Here is a 26110-nt window from a genome sequence, read left to right as displayed (position 1 = left end):
GAGTCAACAGACTTTGCAATTGGTGGAGGGTCCAGTCAACGCTTGCATGGCAAATTATTATTCAAGGCAATAAGTGAGACGACAACTTAACTTTCAATGATTTTCAGCGTCTCCTTTCTTTTGATTCAAAGGAAAAAAAACATGCAAAACAAGACCCTTTTAAAAGATACACACAATGCGGGATGAATCCTTATGGAATAAAATATCGTACTGTCTTTCTCTTTTTTTGAGCAACATATCGAGAGAGAATTAGATTTGACTAAACAATGTTGGTTGGTATATAAGACCCGGACTAATATACTAGAGATCATACCCTTTGTTTCTACTCTTTCCAATTGTGTAAAAGCTTACACATAATGACCAATCGCTCTTTCGAATAAGGATGTATAGCTACCACGCCGATCATTCGGGGAAGGTGGGTAGTTTATCCGGGAAAATCGCCGGATCTTCAAATTTTACGCAGAATTAGGAAATTTGCTAACATTCAGTCATCAGACTCAACGTACCATCATCACTGGTCAACAAAATAAATGAAGATTTTTTTTATCACAAGTGAATAAAATGTAATATCACATTACACTTTGAACAATATCTCGGAACCTTGAAGAATAGTAACCAGAGACTAGACCAAAACTAATGCAATAAGTTGCACTCTTGATCAAAACACCCATCCCAATATGGTTTGTAACCAAAGACAAAAATGTTGATTGTAGGACTACGTACATCAAAACTTATCAGACGCGAATAGGTACATCAAAACTCGTAGGAAACTGGTATAACGTTATCAAATGAATGGGGGGAAAAAGAATTACCCTCAAATGTGGAGAATGTACACAATACATAATACATTGCCTTCTATCCTAATATAGGAAGGAGAAGACAACCCTAAACCAAAGCTAATATAACCAGTTGACACATGTATGTCCCACGCCAAGCTTATATTCACTTGCTCATAGTTGGAAATATGACCCATCAGCATACCTGGGCACGATATATGTTGCCTTGCCTAAAATTGCAACCACCAGTCTTGGCGCACAAAGAATCAAACACTAGAGCCATACGAGACTTAAGATATGATAGAAGACTCACAAGTACAATGCAGTAGCAAACTCTCTTACTGTCAAGACAGTGAGACGCCTGTCTCCATTCAATACCCAACAAACTCATTATATCTGATACTTGAGTAACTTTTCCTTCATTGGCGGTTCCAAAGATGATATACATTGCTCCCATTGTCCATTTCCAAGCATCTAAAACATACAAGAAACAACACTCAACTTTCGCAGCCATTAAAATGTCACTGGTCCAGCCACTTATTCAGACACAAGAATAATGCAAAATTCACACTGCATACATTTAAAAAAAAAAAACAGGAAAAGCACAACCAAGATGCATGATGCACACCCTATTTTCCTAATTAACAATAAAATTGCCATAGTCTGATGTCAGATCAAGGTCGTCACAGCTTAATAATAGACTTTGCACATAATGCAACTGGTATGATGCACAAAAAGTATGATGCATGTAGCCTGTAGGAGCACTTAAACACATACTAATTCCCAAATCACGAACTCATTTGTACTGTTGTGCGTCTCAGTTTCATTACCAGCCAAATACCTAGGGAGCTACTCTTAGTTTATTGGATTAAATCAATTAAAAATGGTTGTGCCGCCATATTCATTTAACATACTTCCTCCAATTATTATTTACATGACACAATTTCCTTTTAGGGAAATTCCTTTTTAGTTGACACAATTCTATTATGGGAAAGTTTTATTTGGTGAATTGTCATCTTTGCCCTCACTTTTAAAGAGGTGAAAGTGATGGTTGGTTGTTGTTGTTAAGGGTCATTTTTGTCCTTTAACTTTCTCTATTACCTATCCTTAATATGTATGCCAAAATCAATTGTGTCATGTAAAAAAGAACGGAGGAAGTACTTTGAAAAATGATACAATAACATCAGAACTCAGAAGCCACCCATGATACCCTGTTGAGTAATATTGTTAAGAAGCACCATATAATGACAGTTGAAGTTAATTACAGCAATGACTGAATTACAGTAAATTGTTTTTAAAATTTTCTAAGGAAATAGAATGAATGGAAGACTGATATTGAAGCATTGCAGACCTGTTTATATCCATGCAACACCTGACATACTTCACTATGCAAATCCGGGCTTTTAATTTCCTGTGGTCGAAGAAGCAACAACATTAGCAGCTTAAAGAAATCAAGAATCATTCAATCCGTTTAAGTGACCAAACAAAATATTCTTACATGCCAGCTAGCAATTGCTTTCACCAAGACGGGAAGTGAACTCAAAGCTCCATTAGGATTCATTTTAACCTGAATGAAGTGAGATAAATACATCAACAACAAATTACGATACTAGGCCAGAAAATAATTCACGATCCATGAAAAATACACTTACCATCGCACATAAACCTCGAAAAGCGTCTTCCTTTTCGATGTCATCGCGTATCCTGCAATAACACAGTTGATTAGTTTAGCGCCAATATTCCAGTCATGTTCTTACCGGAATGCCAGAACAGTTTTACTTTTATTTTTTGGGTCAAGAAATGTGTATTCAGGTACGTGTGTGTGCACGTGTGATTGTATGTCATCAGTGCACAGCATTTCTTTTTAATTCATCTTTGCCCAATTTCTAAAAAAATTTAGAAGCTTTTCTCATCCAGCTCAAAGGAATGCCAAACAGAAGAAACAGCTTTAATACTCCATTTATCCATTTAGAAGTTAGAAATATCATGTTAGGCATGGGCGCAAATATTACTCCGTAAGAGTAAAAAGTAGGGGTGTACAAGCAGTGTTCAGTTTTTGGCAGTTGATGTATTTGTAAAAGTAGGTTATTTTTTTTATTAGAAATAGAGTCAGTGGGGGACCCAAACACATAGAGAGAGAGAGAGAGAGAGAGAGAGAGAGAGAGAGGAGGGGTCCAAATCACATGGGTTGTTGGGAGTCAAATTTTCCATTGAAGGTAGATGGAAGTTTATGTGTTCCACAAGAGGTTTATTTGTAGACGGATGGAATACCATATTATCACAGATTTATATTCATGCTTCAAATGTCACTATACAAGATCTATATATTTTCTTTCCTTTTTGCTGAGGCCTAGGGGGCAGGTGAAGCAAATAAAAAATACAAAAAATGTTTTGACTTCTGATATTGGTACTCACATGGCCAAAGCACTGCACCATGGTTGCATAAAATGTTCCATATGCGGAGATACAAGCTCAGGACAAGCCCAGGCAAATCTTCCAAGCGTAATTGTAGCATTCTCTGTAAGCGACTTATTAAGCTCCTGATGATAGCAAATCACAGTTACATATATGAAAAATCCAGAACAGAATGTCATCATTAATCAAAGAAAGGTAGTCACCTGTGCATGTTGAAGTATTAGAACTAGGGAAGAGATGACTGTCATTACAACTGGTGAAATATCTTGCTGAGCCTGAAAATTATGGGTTATCAAAAGCTGTATTTACATAAAGAAGCATCACACAAAATAGATGAAGCAAAATGGACAACGGACAGCAATCAATTTTTTATTTTTATTGGATAAGAGTAGACAACAATCATAGGTGAACATTATCACAAGCTTTAAAATTAAATTATAGGTGACCATTCCATGTAGCAATATCATGAAGCCTGTAAAAAAGACAAAAAGTATAAGAAAGAAGAAGTAACATGTTTCGAGAAGCATTTACAGAAGATGGTGTACATTTTGGAATTAAGGCTTTGTTAATGTTGTACGAGTATGATAGAAGATGGAAAAGTCACCTACTACAAACGAATAAAGACCACCTCATAATTAGACAACTGCTAGAAGGTCGAGAATTTATCAAACATACCGAAAATGAAACAATCGCTGTGCTTATTTTCTCTCTTTAAGTTACCCATGCTAGCCCAAGCCTACCAAGAGTCAAAATCCTACAGTTCAAAAAAAGGTATCTTTTGTACGTAGTAGGTGGTAGACTGGTGGTATAGATATTGCCATGTTTGTGGTTTCACGATATTTTCAATAAGTTGATGTAATTCAAATTTGTGGAAAATCTCACTCTCGTTTCCACTTTGAACCCTAAAAGTAGATTTGACATCCAAGACAAGGCCAGACTTTCAAGGCTCAAGGCTAGGTAACCAAGGTTGAGTTTATAGATCCCAATTTCCACCCATATATTTTTGGCATTCCCCTCAAACAACATTTCAGCAAAAGCACACATGCCAGAGTTTGAACAAGTGAAATAGTAAGGATCACATCAAAATGAAGATTGACCATGTAAAGGTGGGTAGACGGAAGACACCAACTAAAAAAAACCTCATCTCCTTTTACATGAGGGTAAAAACTACCGCCGCACCAACAAGTTCTCTTCCCTTGGAATCAGAAGACTATTCTATTCCTGGCTGAGGCCCATCAGAACACACAAAAAAAACTCACTCTAATAAGAGATCAGTCTCTTGTTGTAAGACTCGTTTATACACAGGTAACAGTCAGCATACCTTCACTGCTAATTCGCCAATTGCCCAACAAGCATTGTTTGCTACGGAAATCGTATCTTTCAGCTTGGAAATGTCCTGAGGTTGAAAAGCCATAAAAGTGATTCTCAATTCTGTACATAAATCAAACATTTGAAAATTAAATCCACGCCTACCAATTGCTTTGCTGTGATATCTAAAAACTGCGGCAAACAAGGGCGAAGATGAATAGGACAAACCTATCAACAAGAACAAACACATCAAATCTAATCTGGAAAGGGAGAAAATAAATAATTTCAGAGGAGAAAGCAACCCCCAAGTTTGAGTCCATGCCTTTCTTATTTTAATAAGCAATAATTTATAATCGCAACTTACTCTCGCAAGGTCACCAAGAAGTGCAAAAGCACTCTGCCGGACATCGGGAGCATCATCCATACAACATTGCAAAAGCAGATCTCTCAAGATACTCTGTGATACCTATTAAATAATTATACTATAATATGTTACTGATGAAGGTATAGGGGATATAAAAGGACAGTGTAGATCATTTAAATGGTTCAAAATTCTATGGACAAGGATTTTCAAATGCACCACATGGACAACAGCAAAACTTTGTATCAAACAACTCAAAACATTAAATATATATAAATCTCATATTTACATAATGCATCAAGAATCCTCCTAAACCAACTTCAGATCTTTAGATTGACTAGGGGGAAATGTTTTTTTTACTTTCTGACTCCTTTAAACGAGCAGTAAATTCCTTGTTCTCCACTAATTTGCAGGTACTTATATTTTTTTATTTGGTATCTTTATTGGAGATTAGTTATTGAAATGGTAATAATAAGGTGAGCGGGAAGGGAATGCTCATATAGTTTCTAGTGTCCCCAATATTGGAGGAGTTGTACAAGAAGATTTGATTTAACTTTGTACTCTTAGGTTTCAAATTCTTACAGAAGAATGATATCTTACCACAGTCTGAGAAGTCCATATCGTTAAAAAAAATCAGGGTTAAAAAGGGATGACAATCAAAAATTCAAATAAAAAATTCGTTTAAAGACACCAAAAGAACTGACATGTTTGATCAAAGCACTAACTAAACAACTCTTATAGTTGAAGCTATTTTGGCTAAAAGAGAAATACCCAAATATTCTCGAGAAAGTAAATATGTACACATAGACTGTTAAAACATAGAGACAAGAAAAACTGAAAATAAATGACAATTTTTTTGACAGAATGGAGTGCTGTAGAAAGCAGGTTAATGCCCAAATTCCCAGACTTTTTGAATGTCCGGTTAGAGGCTTTTTGAAATTTGAACTAGAAGCCCAAATTCCCAGACTTTTAGGCAAAAGGGTCGGGTTCAAAAGTAGATGGAGCAGGAAACTTAACAGAGTCCTTTTAGAAGAGGGAACGGGAGAGGGGTGAGAAAGTTAGGCAAAAGATAACACAGTGACTTAAAGCATATCGGAAAAATACGCACACTAATGACAAAACAACTTTAAGAATATAAGAAAAAGATCAATCAGTAACTATAAATTGTGTACAGAAGCAAGAGATAAGAATATTACCAAACTCTCTATGCCACTCCCAAGGCCTTCTACGAGTCCAGAAAGCAGATCAAGAGAGCAAACAACGAACTCTCTGTCGTATTGAACCCCAGTAGAAGTTGGATTGACCTAGAATGGAATAATAATTAGCAAAAAAAGAAAAAAAAAAAAAAAAAAGCAGGCCAATGCTTTACTATGCACTGTATCTAACAAGGAACAAAATTAGTATGAATCTACCTCACAAAAGCAGATGATTGATCAAAAAATAACAAAAATACAAATTCTAATGTACTCCCGAACAATTTTCATGATAAGATACAAAGATCAACAGAAGAATCAGCTTATTAGTATTTAAAACAAATGAGAAATTATCATTATAATGTCCACATATTTAACACAAAAGAGAAATAATACTGATGCCTCCTGATATGTTCTCATCCATTTAGGCGAGACAGCTATCATGCCAGTAGCATGTTGCACTATTTGAGGCAGTGTAGCTAATCCTTTCTAGATGTGTGTCACTTGGGAAATGATGATAGTGTACACAACTACACAAAAATCATCCTAAAGTGCTAAATTGCTTATCACAAATTTCAACTTCGTGGGAATTTGCAAATGTTTGCAAGAGGAGATATGGCATCGGTCCAAAAGCCATTCAAAGCATTCCAGAAGTTATCTTACACATCGGATTTGAGAATCCATACAGCAAAATGCTTGTCTTTTTAGGAGTAGTAAATCTGATGATAACGACCTGTAAAACTAGTTCTGATAACGACCTGTAAACCGCTAACTTGCAGGGCCTCGTGAAATCTGTGTTGTTTGGTAATGAAAATGGTAGAAGCTATATGTAAATAATTTTATTTTCATCACTCAGGAGGAGCATTGAAGACCAGGAAAGTTTTGGTGTCATGGAAAGAGTTACGCACTTACGCTTACCTAAAATGCAGGTAATATAAATTTTATGGTAAAGATTAAGTACTATGGACATTTTATGGGCGTGTTCGTCGGTAGTGATTGTGGTAGCGGGTAGTCAAAACGCTACTGGATAAAAATTGGGGTGTTTGGCAAGTTAGCGGTTTGAGTAGCGGGTAGCGGGGGAAGTAATGGTTGGTTAGATTATGTAGAACGCTAAAATTATTAGCGGTCTAGGATTACAGTAGCGGTGGAGTGATTTGCTGTTTTGGTTGTATTTTTCCATTCAATTTTCTTTTCCCCTTTAATATACTAATATTTGACTTTTACTTATAGCATTTTTTAAAAAAAGTTTGGCCGCATATGTGTTTTGTTGTAATTTGTAAAATTGTAACGTAAACATTGCACTAGTTAAATATAATTCATTTATACTACTCCGTACTAACTATTATCATTAAAAATTCTATCATATTTCTATTATAATTTCAACCGCTATTTTATACTAAAACTCATAGTATCATTTTCTCTAAAGTTTTAACCACCAGAAAGTACTCCGTCTTATATATTTGTTGACAAAGGGTATCCGAAACGAAAGGTTATTTATTTAGTAACATATAAGAAGATAAGTATCATAAGTCACAATTTGAATACGTCCTCCGAAAATATGTGTATAAGTATAATTTTTTCTACACCTTTTTAATATGTTATAATTATTTTATTATTGTTATTAAAATGCCGCATTAAATATAATTATTAATTCGTCAAATTGTAATTAGTATTTGATTTAAATTAATAATCTTTATCGTATTTTACGATTTCAACCTCGAGTTTTACCAAACACTCATACTATGAACCGCTACTCTGACAGCTACCCGCTACTCTTGACCGCTACCCCCTACCCTAACAGCCACCCGCTACTCAACCGCTACCCGCTAGCCGCTACCGCTAGTTTTGCCGAACAGGGCCTATGTGTTAGTTAGGCTTATTTATTTATTATTATTATTATCTTTTTTTTAAATGTACTTATTTTACTTATTTATTTATTTTAAACTTTACTTATTTTTATTATCCCTTATAATATTTTTTTCTGTAGCATATATATATATATATATATATATATATATATATATATATATATATATATATATATATATATATATATATTCCCTTATCTTACTTTCATTAGTCCACTTTCTCCCTCTTCCTTGTTTATTCTTTTAACTTCCCACTCCTTTCTGGTTTAATTGGTGACAATGACGATTTCCTACGACAATTCATGTTAGCCGACCCCAAAACATTTTGGGACTAAGGCTTTGTTGTTGTTGTTGTTGTTGTTAAGTACTATGGACAGACTTCGTTATTTGGATGTAAATCCTGATTTACAATGTATGTTGTGCAACCGGGATGATGAGTCCATATAGGCAATACAGCATCTCTTATTTCAATGTTCATAAGGTATTAAGGTAGCATGGTGTGGCAGAGCCTAGAGGGTGTCGTAATGGTTGGGATATGAGCATAAAGCTACTAACTTGAATGAAGAATTGAAGTTGTTCCTCGGTTTTGTGAAGGAAGATCAAGTCAAGCTGATGCATTGAAAGTTAGACTGGCACATAAAATTTGCAAATTGGGAAGCAAGGAATAAACCTGTGTTCCATGGTAAAAAGTAAGAGCAGCAATGGCACAATGCATTAATTTTTGGCAGTTATGTATTCAATTTCAGTTGAAACCAAAAATAAGTAAGAGTTCAGAAGTAGGGGTCGCTTTAATTCCTTCCTTGAGTTAGTTGTTAATCTAGGTTGCATACTTGCATAGGATGTTCATTTTTAAAAGATGGGCCGAATATAAGGTATGATGCAATACACCAAAGATTATGCTATGGGTTGCAGTAGTTGTTTTACTCTCATAGCTTGTATGAAATGTATGGTATTGAGAAATTTGGTTGCTCACATAAAAAAATGTCAACATATTTCTGAATATTTCCTAGGCCAAGAAACATGAGTTTATCTTTTTCAAAAGTCTAGAAATGTAGAAGATAAAGAATTATTTATATACACGTGTTCTGATCTCTTTTTCACCTAACAATTCCAGACTCAAGTTCCATTGGAAGCCACGTAAAAAATGGCAAAGTAGCACACTTAGAAGATATCAACATGCGGAGTGATTCAGAGCAAGGCTGGAAAATTACATGTCCTGCAAGCAACTAGGGGTGCAAATGAGCCGAGACTCTCAATAAACTACTCGGGTTCGGACTCGGTTAAAGCGCGTTCATGTTCGTTTATTTAATAAATGAGCCGAGTTTGAACAACTTTTGAAGCTCGTTTAATAAACGAGCTTGAACATGAACATGAACATATTTATGCTAGTTCATTTATGTTCATGAACAACTCGTTTATTTATGTTCATGAACAAGCTCATCTATTTGTGTTCATAATCAAGTTTCCATACAAAATTGTATGATCACAAGATAAAAATCGTATTCTGACTTTAATTTTAACCACCAAAAAAATTATATCATAGAATAAAGATATTTTGAATTTAAATGGCTAAATTAGTGCACATTCAAAATAAAATTTTCAAATGGTTAAAATTTAAAGTGCAGAGCTCGTTTAAGAAAAAAACTCGTTTTTGAACTCGGCTCGGTTAATAAACGAGACGTTCATGAACCGTTCACGAACCGAACTTTACTTAAACGAACCGAGCTTCAACAGATTTTTGAGCTCGGTTAAAAGCTCGGGCTCGAGCTTGCCTAAATTAAATGAACATGAACATGAACAGGGTAGTACTCAGCTCGGTTGCACAACTAAGTAAGTTTGGTCCAATCCCATCTGTTTCTAATCATTATGCAGTTCGTTTTTCACATTTAAGGATTCTTTTGTAGAACAAACACACAATATTTGGAGTTGAACGTTATTTGAAAGAATCTTCATTTGATAGCAAAGAGCAAGCTGAAAACTCAGTATATAATAATTTTTATGCAGTACTAACACGGTAACTTTTGGAAAGTAAATAGCAATGTCTTATCAACACAGCAAGCAAGAATTAATTCAAGAAGAATAGCTGGTTAACCTTTGCCATTTGTTGCGTCTGGATAATGTTAATGCACCTCTGAAATACAGGCTCAGCAAACTGAGAAAATCCTGGACCCAATGCCTGAAAAATGCTGTTTATGTCAATCTTCATTTTGATACTTTTTTGAATGAAGTCTACAGTTATATATTTAAAAAAAAGAATAATGATCAGCTGTAGCCCACTCTAAACAAGTCCTTATTTTTACAAAGCCCAACTTATCGACCTTTTCAGTTTCCAATTACTTGCTCTCACCTAATTCTTACACTTGTCTATCTTTTTATTCTATTTTTATTACACCCACCTTTTCCAAAATTTTCTTTCTTTGCGAATCTAATAGAGTAAGCAAAGAGAAAATCAAAGGTAGTACTCCGTATAAAATTTTGATATATTTAGAGTTGAAATCAAAGACTCTTGAACTACTCTTCTGTCAAAAAACTTAAATTACTAGTTGTTACAAGAATACTTAATTGATGTTTAATGGAAATTTGGTAAACACTACCTTAAGTTTGATGGTTTTGAAAATTGCTACCTTTTAAAAAGAAAATTATATTTTACTACCTTATAAGTTTGGTTTGTTTGACTAACACTACCATCTGCCGTTTTCTATTGATGTTTTCCGTCTTTGAACTCCACTACAACGGTTATTTAGTATGGCAAATGAACAAAACGACAAATGAACAAAGATATTTAAAAGAATAGAACAAATACACGGCGGAAAACATTAACGGAAAACGTCAAACGGTAGTGTTAGTCAAACAAACCAAACTTATAAGGTAGTTAAATTTAAAAAAGTTTTTATAAGGTAGTAATTCACGAAACCACCAAACTTAAAGGTAGTGTTTCACAAAATTTCCATGTTTAATAATCCTATATATTTGTTATAAACCCATTGGTTTTAAAATCCTGGCTTCGCCCCTGCACCTAAACCCTCCAGGCCTTCATGTCATCTCTTAAATAATATTTTTTGCACTAAGCATCTTATTTTTCTTATTTTGTACTTCAGACCTACAAAAAGGCTGCACAACTCCTTCCCCATGTGCTCATCAATTCAGCTGACTACTTATTTTCCCTCCATGGCCATTAAAAAGAAAATTCAACAGAGAAGTGAGAGTAATACACTAATACATAACAGTAACAAAAGAAAGGAATTCAGTATAGTAATAGTAGCAAAAATCAGAGAAGATATCATGGTAGACCTCACCCATCCTGGGGAATTTTGGATTAAAAATCAGTTCACTCATCTAAAACAAACTTCAAATATCCTTTTTAAGTAGAAAAGGTAACTAGCTCTAAACAGAAAAGTGGCATTACCTGTGCTATGGATGTGAAGCACTCAAGCAATGGGAAAATATCCCTATCAAAACTGGAAAGTTGCTGCCACTTTGATATCAGCGGGGGCATTAGGATTTCTAGATACCTAGGCTGCAATTATACACAACATGAATCATGTTTATTGTAATCATAACATACTTAAATTAAAGGATAAAAGATAAACTTCCCATAATAGACAAGTTCAAAAACATGATAAAACATTCTAAAACTGTTAACTGAAAGAGAGGCTACCTGATTTAGCTCCCCTCCAACAGCATCCGCTAAAGTTCCAATAGCATCATAAACAATCCTCAAGTTCTTTTTCTATGGAGTGCAAAAGCAGCAAAGGCAACAACAGTTAGGAAGAGTTGTAATGAAAAAAAAAAAGTGTCAAACAGAAGCAACAAACCTGGTACTTTCCAAATGCACACATCAAGTGCTGCAATATTATTTCTAAGCGTGGTGCCAGCTCTTCAGCAGCTTCCTGATATAGAGAAGTACAAATGAGATTTAAGGAAAAAAACAGAACTTTGTGAAAAGGAAATGAAAGTTACAGCAAGAACCTCTTCAAGTGTTGCAAAAGCTGAACAAGCAGCTTCCTGTACACGTTTGTTAGGGTCCAGTATTCTGTGTAGAAGACCCATTAATACCTTCTCGAACTGTTCGGTGCCGTTTTGATCGCCAATGCCCTACAATTTCACAAACAGGCACTCAGAATGCAAAACTCAAAGGTAATTTTAGAGAAATCAAAACTCACCTTAATTTATTCATCAATCCACTTCTTGTGATATGAAAGAACTAGTGTTGATGCACGCGATGTTTGCGTGATATTGTTACGAACATTATAATTTTATAAAACAAAGGTCAATCATAGACAAATAGAAGATTCTATATTTTTGGTTTGAAATGATCAATTATTCTAGAAATAGATTAATGGAAAATTTGTAAAAAATAATCCAACCTTTGACCGCTCTTCTAAAAACAGTATCATCTTTGAGTAAATATGGAATAATCCAAGCTTTGGGGTTTATCTTCCATAAACAGTCCGTAACCGGTTGGTGACCAACAAAAGAGGTAAACATGACAGGTGTCTCTGTCGGGATGGTCTATAATTCATTTAATTTTAATGTAATTACAAAATCCTTTTAATTTCTTAAAAAAAATTATAATAATTTTTTTAAAACCATCCTTACTCTCTCCTCCTTCCCCTGCTACACAACTCCCTCAGAAATCCCACCACCGCCACCACGTCTCACCCTCCTCCCTCCTTCCTCCACCAAAATTTTCTCTCTCCTCCTCACCACCACCACCGCGTCTCACCATCCTCCTTCCTTCCGCCACCGAAATTTTCCCTCTCCTCCTCCTCCTCCTCATCCTCTTTCTATCTCTCTACTTCCTGCTTCTCTCACTCACCCGCATAAACCCAATAAATTCCTTGGATTAGTCATACCATCAGGAGTAGGAGGCTCGGGTGGGAGAAAGAGTCGACCCGCAGGATCGTAGCAGCGAGTGGGGCGGAATGAGAGAGAGTGGTGGGCGAAGAAAGCTGAGTTAGGAGGATGAGCGGTGGTGCAGTTGGGGTCACGGCAAGCAGAGCATCTACTAGCGGTTCTACTAGCGGTGGAGGTGGCGGGGTTGTGGAGTAGGAGGAGGAGGAGAGAGTGAATGGGAAAGGAGCAGGAGGAGATGGCGGTGGGGGGAGGAGGGAGGAGGGAGAGTATACGGTGTTTTTTTGGTGAGGGAGATGACAAAAGAAAAGTTAATAATTAAGATAAATTAAAAAATAATGAAACCAATTAAAGAGCCACAGGTGGCATATTTAACATTTTTTTTAAAAAAAAATGACCTGCAGTTAAGGTTGTAGGTAAAAAATACTGTTTATAGAAGATAAACCTCAAAGCTTGGATTATTCCAGAATTACTCAAAGATGAAACTGTTTTTAGAAGAACGATAAAAGGTTGGATTATTTTTTACAAATTTTCCTAGATTAATTAACTTTTTTTCATTTAAACAAGTATACTCCGTAACACGTTAGTAAGGTTATGATATGTATAAAACAGGGGGACACCAAAAAGTCAAAGACCACGGGCATTCCCTTAAAGAATAGAGATAAAAGAAAATGCAACTCAGTGACAAGGTAAAACGTCAATATTGTATAGAGAATAATGGGTATCATCCTTTGGTACAGAGAAAATTTTCCTATGGGTCTTTAGGAAACCACTTTATAATATTTTGGTTGGAAATGAACATACTACATCCAATACCTGGCTGCTTTTCATCATTTTCTTACCATCAAAGCTAAAACAATCAAGAATAAACTCTCCAAATGTTTATTTTAGAAAATGAATTCATTAATCAATTGACTAAAATTACACATTATAACCAGGAAAAAAAAAAGCATGTCTGCACACACACACAGTCACACACCAATATCCAAATCCAAATCCAAATCCTAATTCCACCTTAATACCAGAAATGATAAGGGCTATAATAAAGTCTACATTCAATAAAGAGTTTAAACAATCAACGAACATACTTTACTAAGTGCAGTTCTGCAGTCGATCTAGCTATCAAGGATAGAAATTTACAAATAGCTCTAAACCAGGTTTCATAAAGAATCAAGCTAAAACTTGTCTTCAGCATCTTCCTGATGAGAGAATACCCTCGCATATATCAAAGAAAACTAAACATGAAAAATCCCAGTGCACATTCACGTCAATTATCCAAGTTTTTTCAATTTGAATAATGACAAGCCGTCAAATTGTTAAGTGAACAGTATCAAACAACTTGACGCAGTCATATATTTCATTACTCAGAGACACTGTATAGCATACATGTCAGGAACCAGAATCCCAAAATCCAATGTCTCCAATACTATCCACATGTGTACACCATACCTGAACAACATATTTGCTAAAGCGAGAAAGCGTCCAACAAGAAATGCTCCGAATAAGAGGAAATTTATCATCCAACAGAGGAATGAGAAAGCCAACAATCTGCAAATGAAAAAAGAGAGGATAAAAAGCCCATGATAAGTTAAATAAAGGGGGAGAAGGCAATAATGTAGTAGTCCTGCATGTTAGGTTGCAACTTGCAAGGATAAAAAATTGAGAACAGCTGCAGTACTAAAAGGTAAACGTATTTGAACAAAGCCATGATGAGTGCAGTTCTATGCATGAAAACCACAGCAAATTCAACCACTTAATATAGGAGGTTGAGGGTGACAATCTGTTGACTTATTGAATACTAAAAATTAAAAATAAATAAAAACCTTGCCAATCACAACACTCCCCCCCCCCCCCTTTCTGTCTCGTTCCAGGAAGTGTGTGAGAAAATCAGAGCAAGATAATCCCACGAGATTACAGACTTAAAAAGAACACACAACAACAAAAGGAATACTGAAGTGCTTGGTTCCTGATAATTCTAGCAGTCTTCTCTAACTAAATACATTCCACAACAGTGGCAATCAGATTCCTACATAAACCTCAAGAGTGATGACTGATGAGAGAAACCCAACATTCACAACAGATGATTTGGGAAGTGGAAGTATAATGCAAGGAAAGAAGGCGAATCCTAAAAGGTGTCTTCCACTAGAAACCATTAACCTTTTTATGAAAAAAGAAAGTATGAAACTAGCTAAAGAAAGTATCTTGTACAATGGCTACTTCATGACTGTTAAAGATTTGCAAGGCTAGACAGAAGTTAAGCTGGAAAATCGCATGGATACCATGAAATTTGAGGAACGTATGAATGTATGATTATTCTTAGAATAAGAAAATTATTTAGAGCTTGTTCAGCATCATTTAAAGTTTTTAGTTTTCAGTTTTTTTAAAAAACGGAAACTGATTTCAGTTGTTGTTTCCTTTTTTCTCAAAACTGCCACGAAACCATTGTTTTTTTTTACGGAACTGCTTATGCCTGTATATCACTTTGTACTACGTATATAATATTAATAATAATTTATTATGTTATTTATTGTTCGTGTATAAAGTTATAAGCTAGATGAATCAATTTTTTTTAGTATGTCGTAGATGAAAGACATCTGCCATCCAAAGAAACCCATTAAACCCACCTGTAAAGCATTATACCCATTTTAATTTTCTGTTAATTATAGAAAAAATCCCTTTGATCCTTTATCTAGCTTATTTCTCCCTCCTCCTCTATCTTGTTGTTTCTATACTCTCGAAAAATCAATAGGGTGGGAGAGATTTATATTCATTAATTTTACTGGACTTGTAACTTTCATTTGGGGGAAAGATAAAACTAAGAGGATTCTAAGATGAGTAGCAAAGAAATAAAGACAAGAGGCGTAGGTTGCGGCAACTGTAGTATCGGCCGACAGCGATGAGTGTCTAAGACGTCGCTGATTATGCAGAATTCAGGGAGGCGGTGATGACATCACATTCCGGCAACGACGAACACCACGACAAACCTTTTGTAGGGATGAGTGACATTCGTATATGGCATACAGCCAGACAGTCATAAGCCTGTTTCTAAAAACGAGAAATACAAAACCACTTTTTGTGGTTTGGGTTTTTCCGCTTTCGTTTCGTAAAATTTGCCCGGGAGTAGTTTATTTCAACGGTTTTGGCGAACAAGTTTTGTTTTATATATTTTAAAACCAAAACGAAAAACAGGAAACCAAATCAATGCCGAACATCCCCTTAGGATAAAAAAACTTGTATGCTAGAAAACATATATTACTACAAAGAAAAAATATCTGATAGAGAAATTAATTACAACCCTTACTTTGTTGGGAATGTCCTTGTTATTTTGGTGGTTTCCAAATACACAACCTAAACATCCCTATCACTCTTGTAATCAATGTGGTATTCTAGTATCCTGTTCTCCCATAAAGTGGTCTCAGGCAGGATTCAGGATACTGAATAATAGTTTGTCCATCCATAAGAAAAAGGTTCCATCTTTCAATACGATGAGGATAATTAAAAGAAGCAATATACATTACTAATTTACCGCAAAACTCAAAAACGTACAGGAGTATCCACAAACTACATGTACCAATCTGGAAACATGGTCAGAAAAAGGAATTACCTCTGAGAGATGAGGGTACAAACCATTAATACAGCCCTCTCCCACAGCACCGATGGCTAAAACAGCAGCTTCCCTCTGTTTCCAGGACTGATCATCACTAGCTGAGAGATTAGCCTATACAAAACAAAAGTATATTGTAATATTATGCTATTATCGTTATATATGCGTTCTTCAAAAAGAAAACCCCAAAAACTAAAAAGCATAATATTATGGGATGGTGTTTTAGACTTTTTTTCCCCAGAGAAATGCAAAACAAATTGCTGTTGGCAATATGTAAACCTATAACAAAATCATCAAACTGCAAACTCAAAGTTTAACCAATAAAGTTCTATCGCATATCAGATCACATGTAATCGTGAAATTAGTGTCTGCAAATCCAAAGAGACACCAGCAAAACCATCCATCACGAAGGGGAAGAATCATCAACATCCAGCAGCTGTTCTCAAGCCAAATTAACTAAATAACAGCAAATATCACATTTCCAATATATTTAACTCTCCTCGTCCCGGCTGGACTACCTAGAAGCCTCTAAATTAGGAGAGCAACCCCAACCTTCCCAGACACCTCAAAGAACTAACAGAAAACATTCCAACAAAATGGATAATGCAAAATGAAGTATACATTTGTTCGATAAACATTGGAACTGTTGAAAGTCTTGAAACAGGCACCTGGGCAGAATTCACATTCAACAGCTGAGATTTCTCAGTTATTATTCAGACAAAGCAATGAGACTCTTGCCCAATCAGTTATTAAGATACAAAGGTGATTAGAGGCACAAAAAATATGAAAACAGAAATCCAACAGATATTTCTGAAATGGAGTTTTACAGCATGTATCCAAATGGGAAACAGTGATTTCACCGACTTCTAATGATAATTCGAGAAAACCTAAGTGAATTAGGCTTACCTTAAATTCAATACTCCCATTGTCCTAAAAAAAACTTTTATCAAAATTTGTGACTCATAACAGTGTCACAAGTCACAAATTCCACAAGGAACAAAAACTTCAGGGTAAAATGAATACCACAAAGAATTCAATCAGCATATACCTTGAAGAACTTATCAACTTCAAATTTTTCATAGATCCCATTCGAAATAAAATGATTTTCTATCCCAGCTACTAGTTACAGGTCTCTCTAAAGAAATCCGTAACTACCCCCTCGTCGAGGAAACTGAATACAAATGTCGAAAAAAATACAGAGAGCGAGAACCTACAGGATAATGATGGGTTGTTTCATCACAAGGATCGAACGATACCTGAATTAAAGGCATTAGTGTAGGAAGAATCTCATCCCCAAACACATTGGAGAGAATATCCATAGCAGCTGCACTACATTTTCGTAGGTTCCATACATTGACAACATCATCCTATAGAACATCAAAGTCAGGATGAAAAAAGTTAAGCAATGTGCTACCTCTAGCAAAATGGAATTTGAACTGTCAAAAACAATCAAATTTAGAGACATCAATAACGTCAATCAGAATTTAATGTAACAGATTCAAAAGACATACATCTTCCTCCAACTCGTCTGAGCCATGAAGACGTGATGAATGAAACCGAGGCTTCAAATCCTGTGACACCACATTTCAACATTGTTCTGACCATCAAAGATGATAGATAAAGAAGATCAAGAAGAAGTAATTTAGACTACTATTACCTGATCGCGGTCAGGTACAGACTCATCCTCCTGCAACCATATGATCAAAAATCGCAGATTATAAAAATCATACATAAAAGAGATTTCATACATCATTTTTAAACAACAGCACACAAACTTACCTCTGCTTCAGTTATTGTCTCGTCGTCATCGGCATAAGCCATATTTGACAGCAAAATCTACCACAATTTACAGCCATTAATGATTAAGGTAGCCCCCTTACTAGGAGATAATCAGAGCATAAAAAAGCAGGATAGAACAAACTTTACAAGAGAGGAGAGTTAAAAAACACTGGCTTTAAATTAGACCAACAAAACATGCATTTGCACACTACACACACGCTCCCCCTGGAAAATTTTATTGTTTGCTACACTTCAAATTCTGTGGTCAAACTTTGACCATAAATTCTCACATCAAAAGTATTGAAGTAATATCATGTGGGATCTTGTTAGAATCTTAACCCTTTGCATATTCACATAAATTGAATTTATGGCCAAATGAGAAGGCAACTTTAAATGCAAATCTGCAAAACGGTAGGAACCATAAATCTAACAAGATCTCACATGTGTGTATTTGTGCGGCTGTGCTTGCATTACAGCAGGCAAGCTGGCAAAGTATTCCTCAGAAATAAAGAAGTTTAGACAAGTCTTACAGGAATAAGCCGAGGTACAAACTCCTTCAAATTCTCAGGTGGCAATTGTGCATCACAATAAGCAGACCTGCAACCCATTAATGATAGCCCTTATGTTATGAATGCACATAAAAATATATTTCCAACCTAAGATTATTGTTTCTTCAAGAAAGAGATACAGCAAAGCACATGCAGAACAAATACTACCTCCATTTTTTTGTTATACTCACTGTAGATTCAAAGTTTAAGAAATACGTGGAAAAGGTGAGTGGGTATAAGATAAAAGTGTAAAAAGGTTTGTGTAAGAAAAAAGTGAGAGAGTGTAATAAAAAGTAAGAGAGGGAGTGCAGAAAGGTGTAATATTGTGGGGTAAGAATCGTAAGATGGTAAAGACTAAAGAGAGTATGCCAAAAATGCAATAAAGTAAAAAGAGTAGAACAAAAAAAAAAACCATAAACGGAAAGCGAGTAGAGCAAAAAAAACGGAGGTAGTACAAAATTACAGGAAACCAGACTATATTACATTATTACTTAATGAAGCCAATAAAATAAAACATTATAATTCTTTTTAGAGATTTCTATTTTAAAAAACTCCATCAGCAATACCCATTTCTCTTTTTTGTTTGGCAATAAGAAATACCCAATTGAAAAACATCAAAGCACTTCCAACTTTCCAAAATAAAAATTCAAAGAGCTCAATCCTAACACTAAATTTTATAAGTGAACAAGTCTGATGTTTAACATCCACAAAAATCCATATAAATTCTTTTAAACTCCCACATGTGGTGCATATAGCATACAATTCTACTAGAAAAAAATTAAATAAATGTGCAAGCCTTAGCAGGAATTTTTTAAGTTTAGTTAAAGTTGCGCAAAGGAAGGAACCAGTGTGCGGAAGAGAAACAAACAAATTAAAAATATGAAAAAACCTTTCATAGAAACATATGACACGATCAGCATCTCTCATGACAAATACCAAATCAAAGAAACTTCTTTTGTGAACAGCTGAACACTTCAACAAACCTCTGCCTTGCCTTTTCAGTTCTCTTTCAGGCATCATATCATATAATATCTAATAAGGTTGAAACCCTTGAACATCGTAAACCAGGTATTCTACCAATATGAACATGACTGTATACCTTGTCCTACTATTTCCAACTTAGCTGAATGAGTGAATGAAAAGGATCGTATTAGTCTACAAATTTTGAAAATCAGATTATCTTCCTCACTTATCCTCCTCAAAAGGTAATGTAGAAACCTGTTGCTTTATTCTGTTCATGGTACTGTATTTTTTTTAAGTGTAACATATAATGAGAGACTATGACAAGAGATAACATAAAAAAAATAGAAACAGTTGCCTGTGATTATTTCAAATAAAAATGAAATTTTAAAGAAATTGAGAAAACCAATGCTTTGACATATTCTTCTGGATTGTGTCAAAAAAAAAACATTACTTCTGGATAAGCATTGTCGACAAAAGCTCAATGAGGCCTTTACTCAGTGCTATCTGTGGAGCAGGTATACGAACAACATGAATGGCATTTTAGAATAAAAGGAGACAAGGAATTTATTGATTTATTGAATGGCATTTTTTCCCACTAAAACATAAACAATTTTCTTTTCAAAAGAAAAACCGAAGCCACAAAACCTTGAGCGGTTTTTTAACAATTCCAACATAATTATCCTTAGAGAGAGAGGTGTGACATGAATTTCCAAGGAAATCAGAAAGAAGAGGCGTAAAAAGACAAAAAGACTTCAAAAAATTTCCATGTGACACCCCCTGCCAAACAAAAAAAGAAAAAGAAAAAGAGAGAGAGAGAGAGAGAGAGAAGAGGATCAGAGAAGTTTAGAAACAAAACTATGTTCAGAGAAAAGCAAACAACAGCACAGAAGAAGGTACAAGGCTCGAAGCCACAAACAGTGCGCATTGACACCAACCGATCTCCCCACATTAAAGGATTGACCCAAAATTTGTGACTCGCATTCAATTTATTGACACAGGGTTACCGTTCAAAAGTCAGATTTCATAACTTTGGGGTGGGCTGCATACCTTTGGAGTTGCTTCTTTTTTAAGTACATTGGCCTTTTATTTGCCTTCAGATGCATCACATATATAGTCCTACTAGAGGTTTGGAGGGAACAAGGGAAGGCAAATTTAGAATAGGGAAAAGGCTTGGGGCCGTTGGGGGAATATGGGATAAATTATTGTGCCTTGTATTTCTTTAGTGCCACTCAAAGCTTGATTATGCAAAGTACGATTGTTATTAAGACTCCTTATCATTCTTTTTTTTTCCAATCAATTTAACAAAAAATAATACCACTACTGAGAATCCAGTTTGATACTCTATGGGCTTACTTACCAAAATTCACAAGCTTCAAGCGCCACTTCATCATCACCATCCTTATTGACTTGCAGCATGTATTCTATGAGATTCCTCAAATGGGGCTGCAGTTTTGTATAAACCACTGTGACTACATAGTTCCATCCGGAGAGTGGGGGGGGGGGGGGGGGGGGAGGGTAAAAACAATCTAAACTACAGATGCCACTTTCCTGTATTAAAATCCCATAAGGAACAAAATATAAACTCAAGCTTCTTCAGTGAACAAGTAAGTCAATCATCATAGTCAAGATGCTAACCTCAAGAAACGAAGGCTTAACTTCAACAAGCTGAACAAAAGCCGAACAGACCTGCTCAGTCATCAAAAAAAATTAGAACAGGCACAAGATCCATAAACTTAACATCTAAGAGACACAAACACACACGCACACAATAAAAATGTCTCTCACAATAAAAAAAAATAAGAGGTCTCTTAAAATCAATAAATAAGAATGTCACTCACAATCAAAAAAAATATTAAATTACACTCTTACAAAAGTTACACATCTATCATAAACAATAATATGTCTCTTACAATCAAAAAATAAAAGGTATCGCACTCCATCGACTAATAGTTCATATGAACCAACATGTGAGTTATGTAACTTGGCTGGTGAAAATTTGCAAGATAAGTAAATCATGTGCAAGACTGCAAGGAAACTAATTACATGATGCATGAAAAGCTTACCAGTTTCCGCACCTCTGGAGCAGGGTCATTAGCAAGAAGAAACAAGCCGTGGAGGTATTGGTCCATTGACATATACAGAAACTGAAACCGAAACCCATAAAGAAGATAACCTTGAAAGTTCATCTATCTACAATGTGAAATTTTCAGGAGACTTACAGAGGGCATCAACATAATGTACTGATTGACTGAACTCAATGCAAGCTTCCTCAGCATGGCATGTGTTGATCGAAAAAACTGCTCCGTGTGATGGGGAAAAGGGATAAAGTAAGAGAAGCTAATATCAATAATGAATCACAAAGATTCTAGCATAATGAAGGAATGGATAAAGCAATAAAGCAAGCAAAAAATACCTCGAACAGTTTTGGAAGGAAGATGTTGATTGGGCGTTCAGGCATTCCTGGAACCTCCGAATCGAGCACTTGAGGTATATCTTCACAAATCTGCCAAATCACAACTTACTTCAAGTCGGATATATTTCTAATAAGGTGAGCACTTTTGAGTGATAAGGGCTTAAAGTGCAACATGTATAAAATCATTATGAAGTACTCAACAATGTTGAGTTGCAATTAGTTGGCTAATTGAATATCATTTATAATACAAGAAAAGTAACTTCAAACCTCTTCTTAGTTACCCATCCCCTTCATGCTCATGATGTGTAACAAGAGAAAATAACTATATATACATTGTCACTGACATACTCTGAGTATGGCAGTGTACCACACGTTCACAATATGAATGACTGCAGTGCTACGTTCACAACATGAATGACTAAAGTGCTACGTTCACAACATGAATGACTAAAGTGCTACGTTCACAACATGAATGACTAAAGCGCTACGTTCACAACTGACCCACGTACCCACGGATCTACCAATCAAATTCAAGTAACTGAGAAACACAAAGAAGACTAGCATAATATATACGTTCAGATGGTCTATGAAATTTTAACCTTATGGCTAAATTACACTTTTGTAGGGATGATGAATATGGCCAATGAGCCTAGGAAATGGCTTCTTACAAGTGCTACATCAATAGGCAAAGTCATCGTGGCACTAAAATTTAAAGCATCATTATAATTAATCCTTTTTATGAGTTACAGCTTTCAATACTTTTTTTTAAAAGAAAGAAGAGGTTCCAACATTTATAATCAGCTTATGAGACAAGATTATCTCTATATGTGAAATTCAACTGAATTGATAGGAGAATATTTTAGTTAAAAAGTCAACGGATAGAAACCATCTATATAAAATCCCATCACATAACCTAAAGTTGAAAATCATGGATGTAGCATAAGAGAATGAGGGCCTGTCTTCAGCATATCAGCCATAGCAATATCTAACTACAAGCTGGCATACTAAACAAAATGGACAAAACAACCTTACCCAATACACACATAAACAGATGTCATATGTATGTTTTAACTTTGCACACCCAGAAGTAAAATGAAAATTCAGAGCCACTGTTGCCTATCAATTACAGTAACATCCTTGTAAAAGTTGGCATGCATCGGAAACAAAAATGATAAAGCAAGCTTATAGAAAGAAGCTATACAGAATACATAGCTGTCGGTTTCATCCTGGGCATCAAAATTAAATTCATAATCGAGAATCCCTTTTTGTGTGAGTAGAATTCATTATCAACTATTGAAATAGTTTTTGATGGTCATCAAAAGAAGATTGGCAATGATCAAGAAAAGAACTACTGTTTGTCGTAAGTATTTGATTAACTGTTGTATATCAACCAGTGGATACCCATACCTTTGATAAAGCATCCATAGCTCCTTCGACCTGATTGAGATCAGTACTGTCTAAATAAGTTAAGAGAGCCTGCAACAGCTCAGGCCAACCAATAACTCCCACAAGCTGCACAATAACGCTAATTATGGTCCCAGCAGTTGTACGGATGTGCCTATCAGGTGATCCAAGACAAGGCAGCAGCTCTGATTTCATATATTGCTGATTAGCTGGGGCCATAGTTTTGAAAGCAGTTCTAAGATTATTTTTCAGAAGTAAGCCAGCAGCTTGACGAACTTCAACAGGTTTTATCTGCAAGGAGAAAGGAAGCAATGTTAGGGGGAAGGTTCACCAATCCTTCAAAACATAAGGATTTGGAAGCAAATAATAGAGCAAAAATTCTCTGTCTGGCCTAAATGTCCACAACATAGCAGCAGCAGCAACATTCATAAGGTGTGCCGTGTGCAGTGAAGATTGTCTCCACAAAAGAGACTTGTAGACTCTTTACTCAATAGAAGAGGATAGTACAGAATAACGGCACCAAGTCCTCGAATATTGATACAACAAGAAACTAATCTAACAATGTCTATAACCATGCTACAGGATTGAACAGCACCCTCTGGCAGATCATAGAGAGGTCATAAGGAGTTAAAAGACTATCCTGTGCTTACTTGCGTTCTACCCTTTAACTTACAGAGCTTTCAACATTTTTACCTACTATCTTTATCTCAAACAGAATAATCTGAAGAACTTTCTTTTTTCAGTTAGTAAAGAATATGGCTCTTACTTCTCTAGCAGTCTGCACAACATTTTATTTTATTTTTTGAAACTTAGGAGGATTGCATCGTACAAGAGGGTCTGAGTAATTGGAAATGAAACTACAAGTGAGGCCAATAAAAATACATTGAATTCAAAAAATTCCAAACAAGATTTCATGGTCCTCAGCAACTCCTCAAAATAATTTATTCAACAACTACTCAAACACTTACTAAAGCAAAGCATTATATTTAACCAATTCCAATTATGTTAAAACTCAATATTTACCATATCTTCTGTCTTCTATTCCACATTTGAGATGCAACTCATATGTTTAATAAAACAAAAATAAACACACGTTAACTCATCAGATTTTATTCAACAATCCCAAGCATAAGTTAAACAACGGCTTAGCTTGAGAAAGAGAAAATCAGCACTGTCAGTTAAAACAAATCCTATCACATTGAAAGAAACCTCTAATGACAACTTAGCATCTATAATCCATATATGGAGCTCCCAGAAGATACCTAGCCTAGACAGACAGCTAGCCGACTGCTACCACAAATCTTCCCTAAATAGGTTCAACTCAGAAGTAGAATATAAAAATAAAAAAATTTGCTTCACAATCTCCAAAATTTTGGGGGGAAATTTTCATGCATTACCTTCAAAAAGAAGGTTAATTAAACATTTTACTAGTATCAAGACCATCTTATGCATCAGGCAAAGGCAACATCTTGATCAATTATAACTCAGCATACTTCAGTGGTCATCCACAAATAACAACATATGAAATCCGCAAGTGAACATCATATTGCCCACACCATAATCAATTCAATACTACTAAATAAGCAGGCATGAAATCGATCAGAAATATCAATTAGCAAAAGTCAATTGAAAGAACAAAAATTGACAATGATGAAATATACTTCAGCATGAGACAAAATGAACGAAAGGTAGTTATTGAAATCGGGAAACTGAGAGTAATGTTGCAGCTGCTGCCAAATCTGAGTTTTATCAGAAGTTGAAACAGGTGATATTTGCTGCTCTAATAATCCGCAAATCTCCTTGATCCCTTGCTCTTGTGGTTGCCATGAAGAACCGTTTGCTGTTAATGTCGTCATCTCTTTACTGTTAAAAGAACAAAAGGGCATTTCCATGTCAAAAATCAAAAACTCAAATAGAATAATTCTAGTCCTAAAGTCCATTTTATACATTTGAACTAAAAAGGGTAGCAATTTCTCTCAAGACTCAAGAATGAATAAGTAGCAATGCAAACGAATGTTACTTAATTTGACAAATTCCAGCAAACGGAAAAAGGCGAATTAATTACATGAAAGTAATACATTTTGGCCTAATTTACAGAACTATGTTCCCATGCCCAATCGTATACTGGCAAGTTAAGTAGCAGTGATGCAACTACAGTATGATCAGGCCCGTCCCTAGTCCAGTAATCCTAATCAATCTTATGAGAATCATATCGAAACGATGATACCAATTTCAACTAAAATTTTGAACTGCGTATAAACTAATTAGACATAAAACAGAACCAAAACAAAGCTAACAGGAAATCCAACAGGATATATTTATCAATTTGAGACCATCATATCAGAAAATTACAATTTTTGAATCAGTAAAATTACAAATAAAATCAACAGGAAATCCAAAAAATATTGATAGAAATTAGATAATACCGGTAATAGCAGCAGCGGAGGAGAGGTAGTTGGTAGAGGCGCCTCCGACTAGTGGTGGTGGTACAAGTAGAAGATGGTGGTTTTGTCGGAGGGTTTTAAGAGGAGGAGGAGGAGGAGGAGGCGGGAGGAAGGGGAAGGAGATACAGAGCAGATGCGACTATGCGATTTGGAGTCTGATGAGAGAGAACATTCATTTCT

The 26110-nt window shown here is 35.4% G+C and overlaps 1 protein-coding gene across 1 annotated transcript; it reads right to left on the bottom strand.

The window, feature by feature from the left end:
• Window positions 1–515: 515 nt before the first annotated feature.
• LOC110775333 (transportin-1) lies at window positions 516–26110 on the bottom strand. Its single transcript, XM_021979945.2, has 30 exons — window positions 25913–26110; window positions 25148–25349; window positions 23490–23777; window positions 22083–22172; window positions 21889–21966; window positions 21733–21813; window positions 21305–21355; window positions 21027–21112; window positions 18689–18755; window positions 18159–18215; window positions 18037–18066; window positions 17891–17950; window positions 17636–17746; window positions 16380–16493; window positions 14225–14323; window positions 11891–12016; window positions 11737–11811; window positions 11580–11651; window positions 11328–11438; window positions 10014–10097; window positions 6057–6164; window positions 4864–4965; window positions 4665–4727; window positions 4513–4587; window positions 3395–3466; window positions 3192–3316; window positions 2429–2480; window positions 2275–2343; window positions 2128–2187; window positions 516–1250 (listed from the first exon to the last, which is right to left on the bottom strand). Exons 2-30 carry the CDS (start codon window positions 25340–25342, stop codon window positions 1167–1169), a joined length of 2685 nt encoding a protein of 894 aa, XP_021835637.1. The 5' UTR covers window positions 25343–25349; window positions 25913–26110; the 3' UTR covers window positions 516–1166.

This window comes from Spinacia oleracea, chromosome 2 (assembly GCF_020520425.1).
Source record: "Spinacia oleracea cultivar Varoflay chromosome 2, BTI_SOV_V1, whole genome shotgun sequence".
Lineage (NCBI taxonomy): Eukaryota > Viridiplantae > Streptophyta > Magnoliopsida > Caryophyllales > Amaranthaceae > Spinacia > Spinacia oleracea.
The sequence above is the reverse complement of the archived record's forward strand: the minus strand, read 5'-3'. Positions and strand labels throughout refer to the sequence as shown.

What these genes read in the sequence shown, in the direction of transcription:
- LOC110775333 (XM_021979945.2), bottom strand. Translation starts at nt 25,342, where the DNA reads ATGACGACATTAACAGCAAACGGTTCTTCATGGCAACCACAAGAGCAA. An exon ending in ACATTATGTTGATGCCCTCT is followed by an intron (nt 21,814 to 21,888) that starts GTAAGTCTCCTG and finishes TTTCGGTTTCAG; the next exon opens with TTTCTGTATATGTCAATGGA. An exon ending in CTTTTGCAACACTTGAAGAG is followed by an intron (nt 11,812 to 11,890) that starts GTTCTTGCTGTA and finishes TCTCTATATCAG; the next exon opens with GAAGCTGCTGAAGAGCTGGC.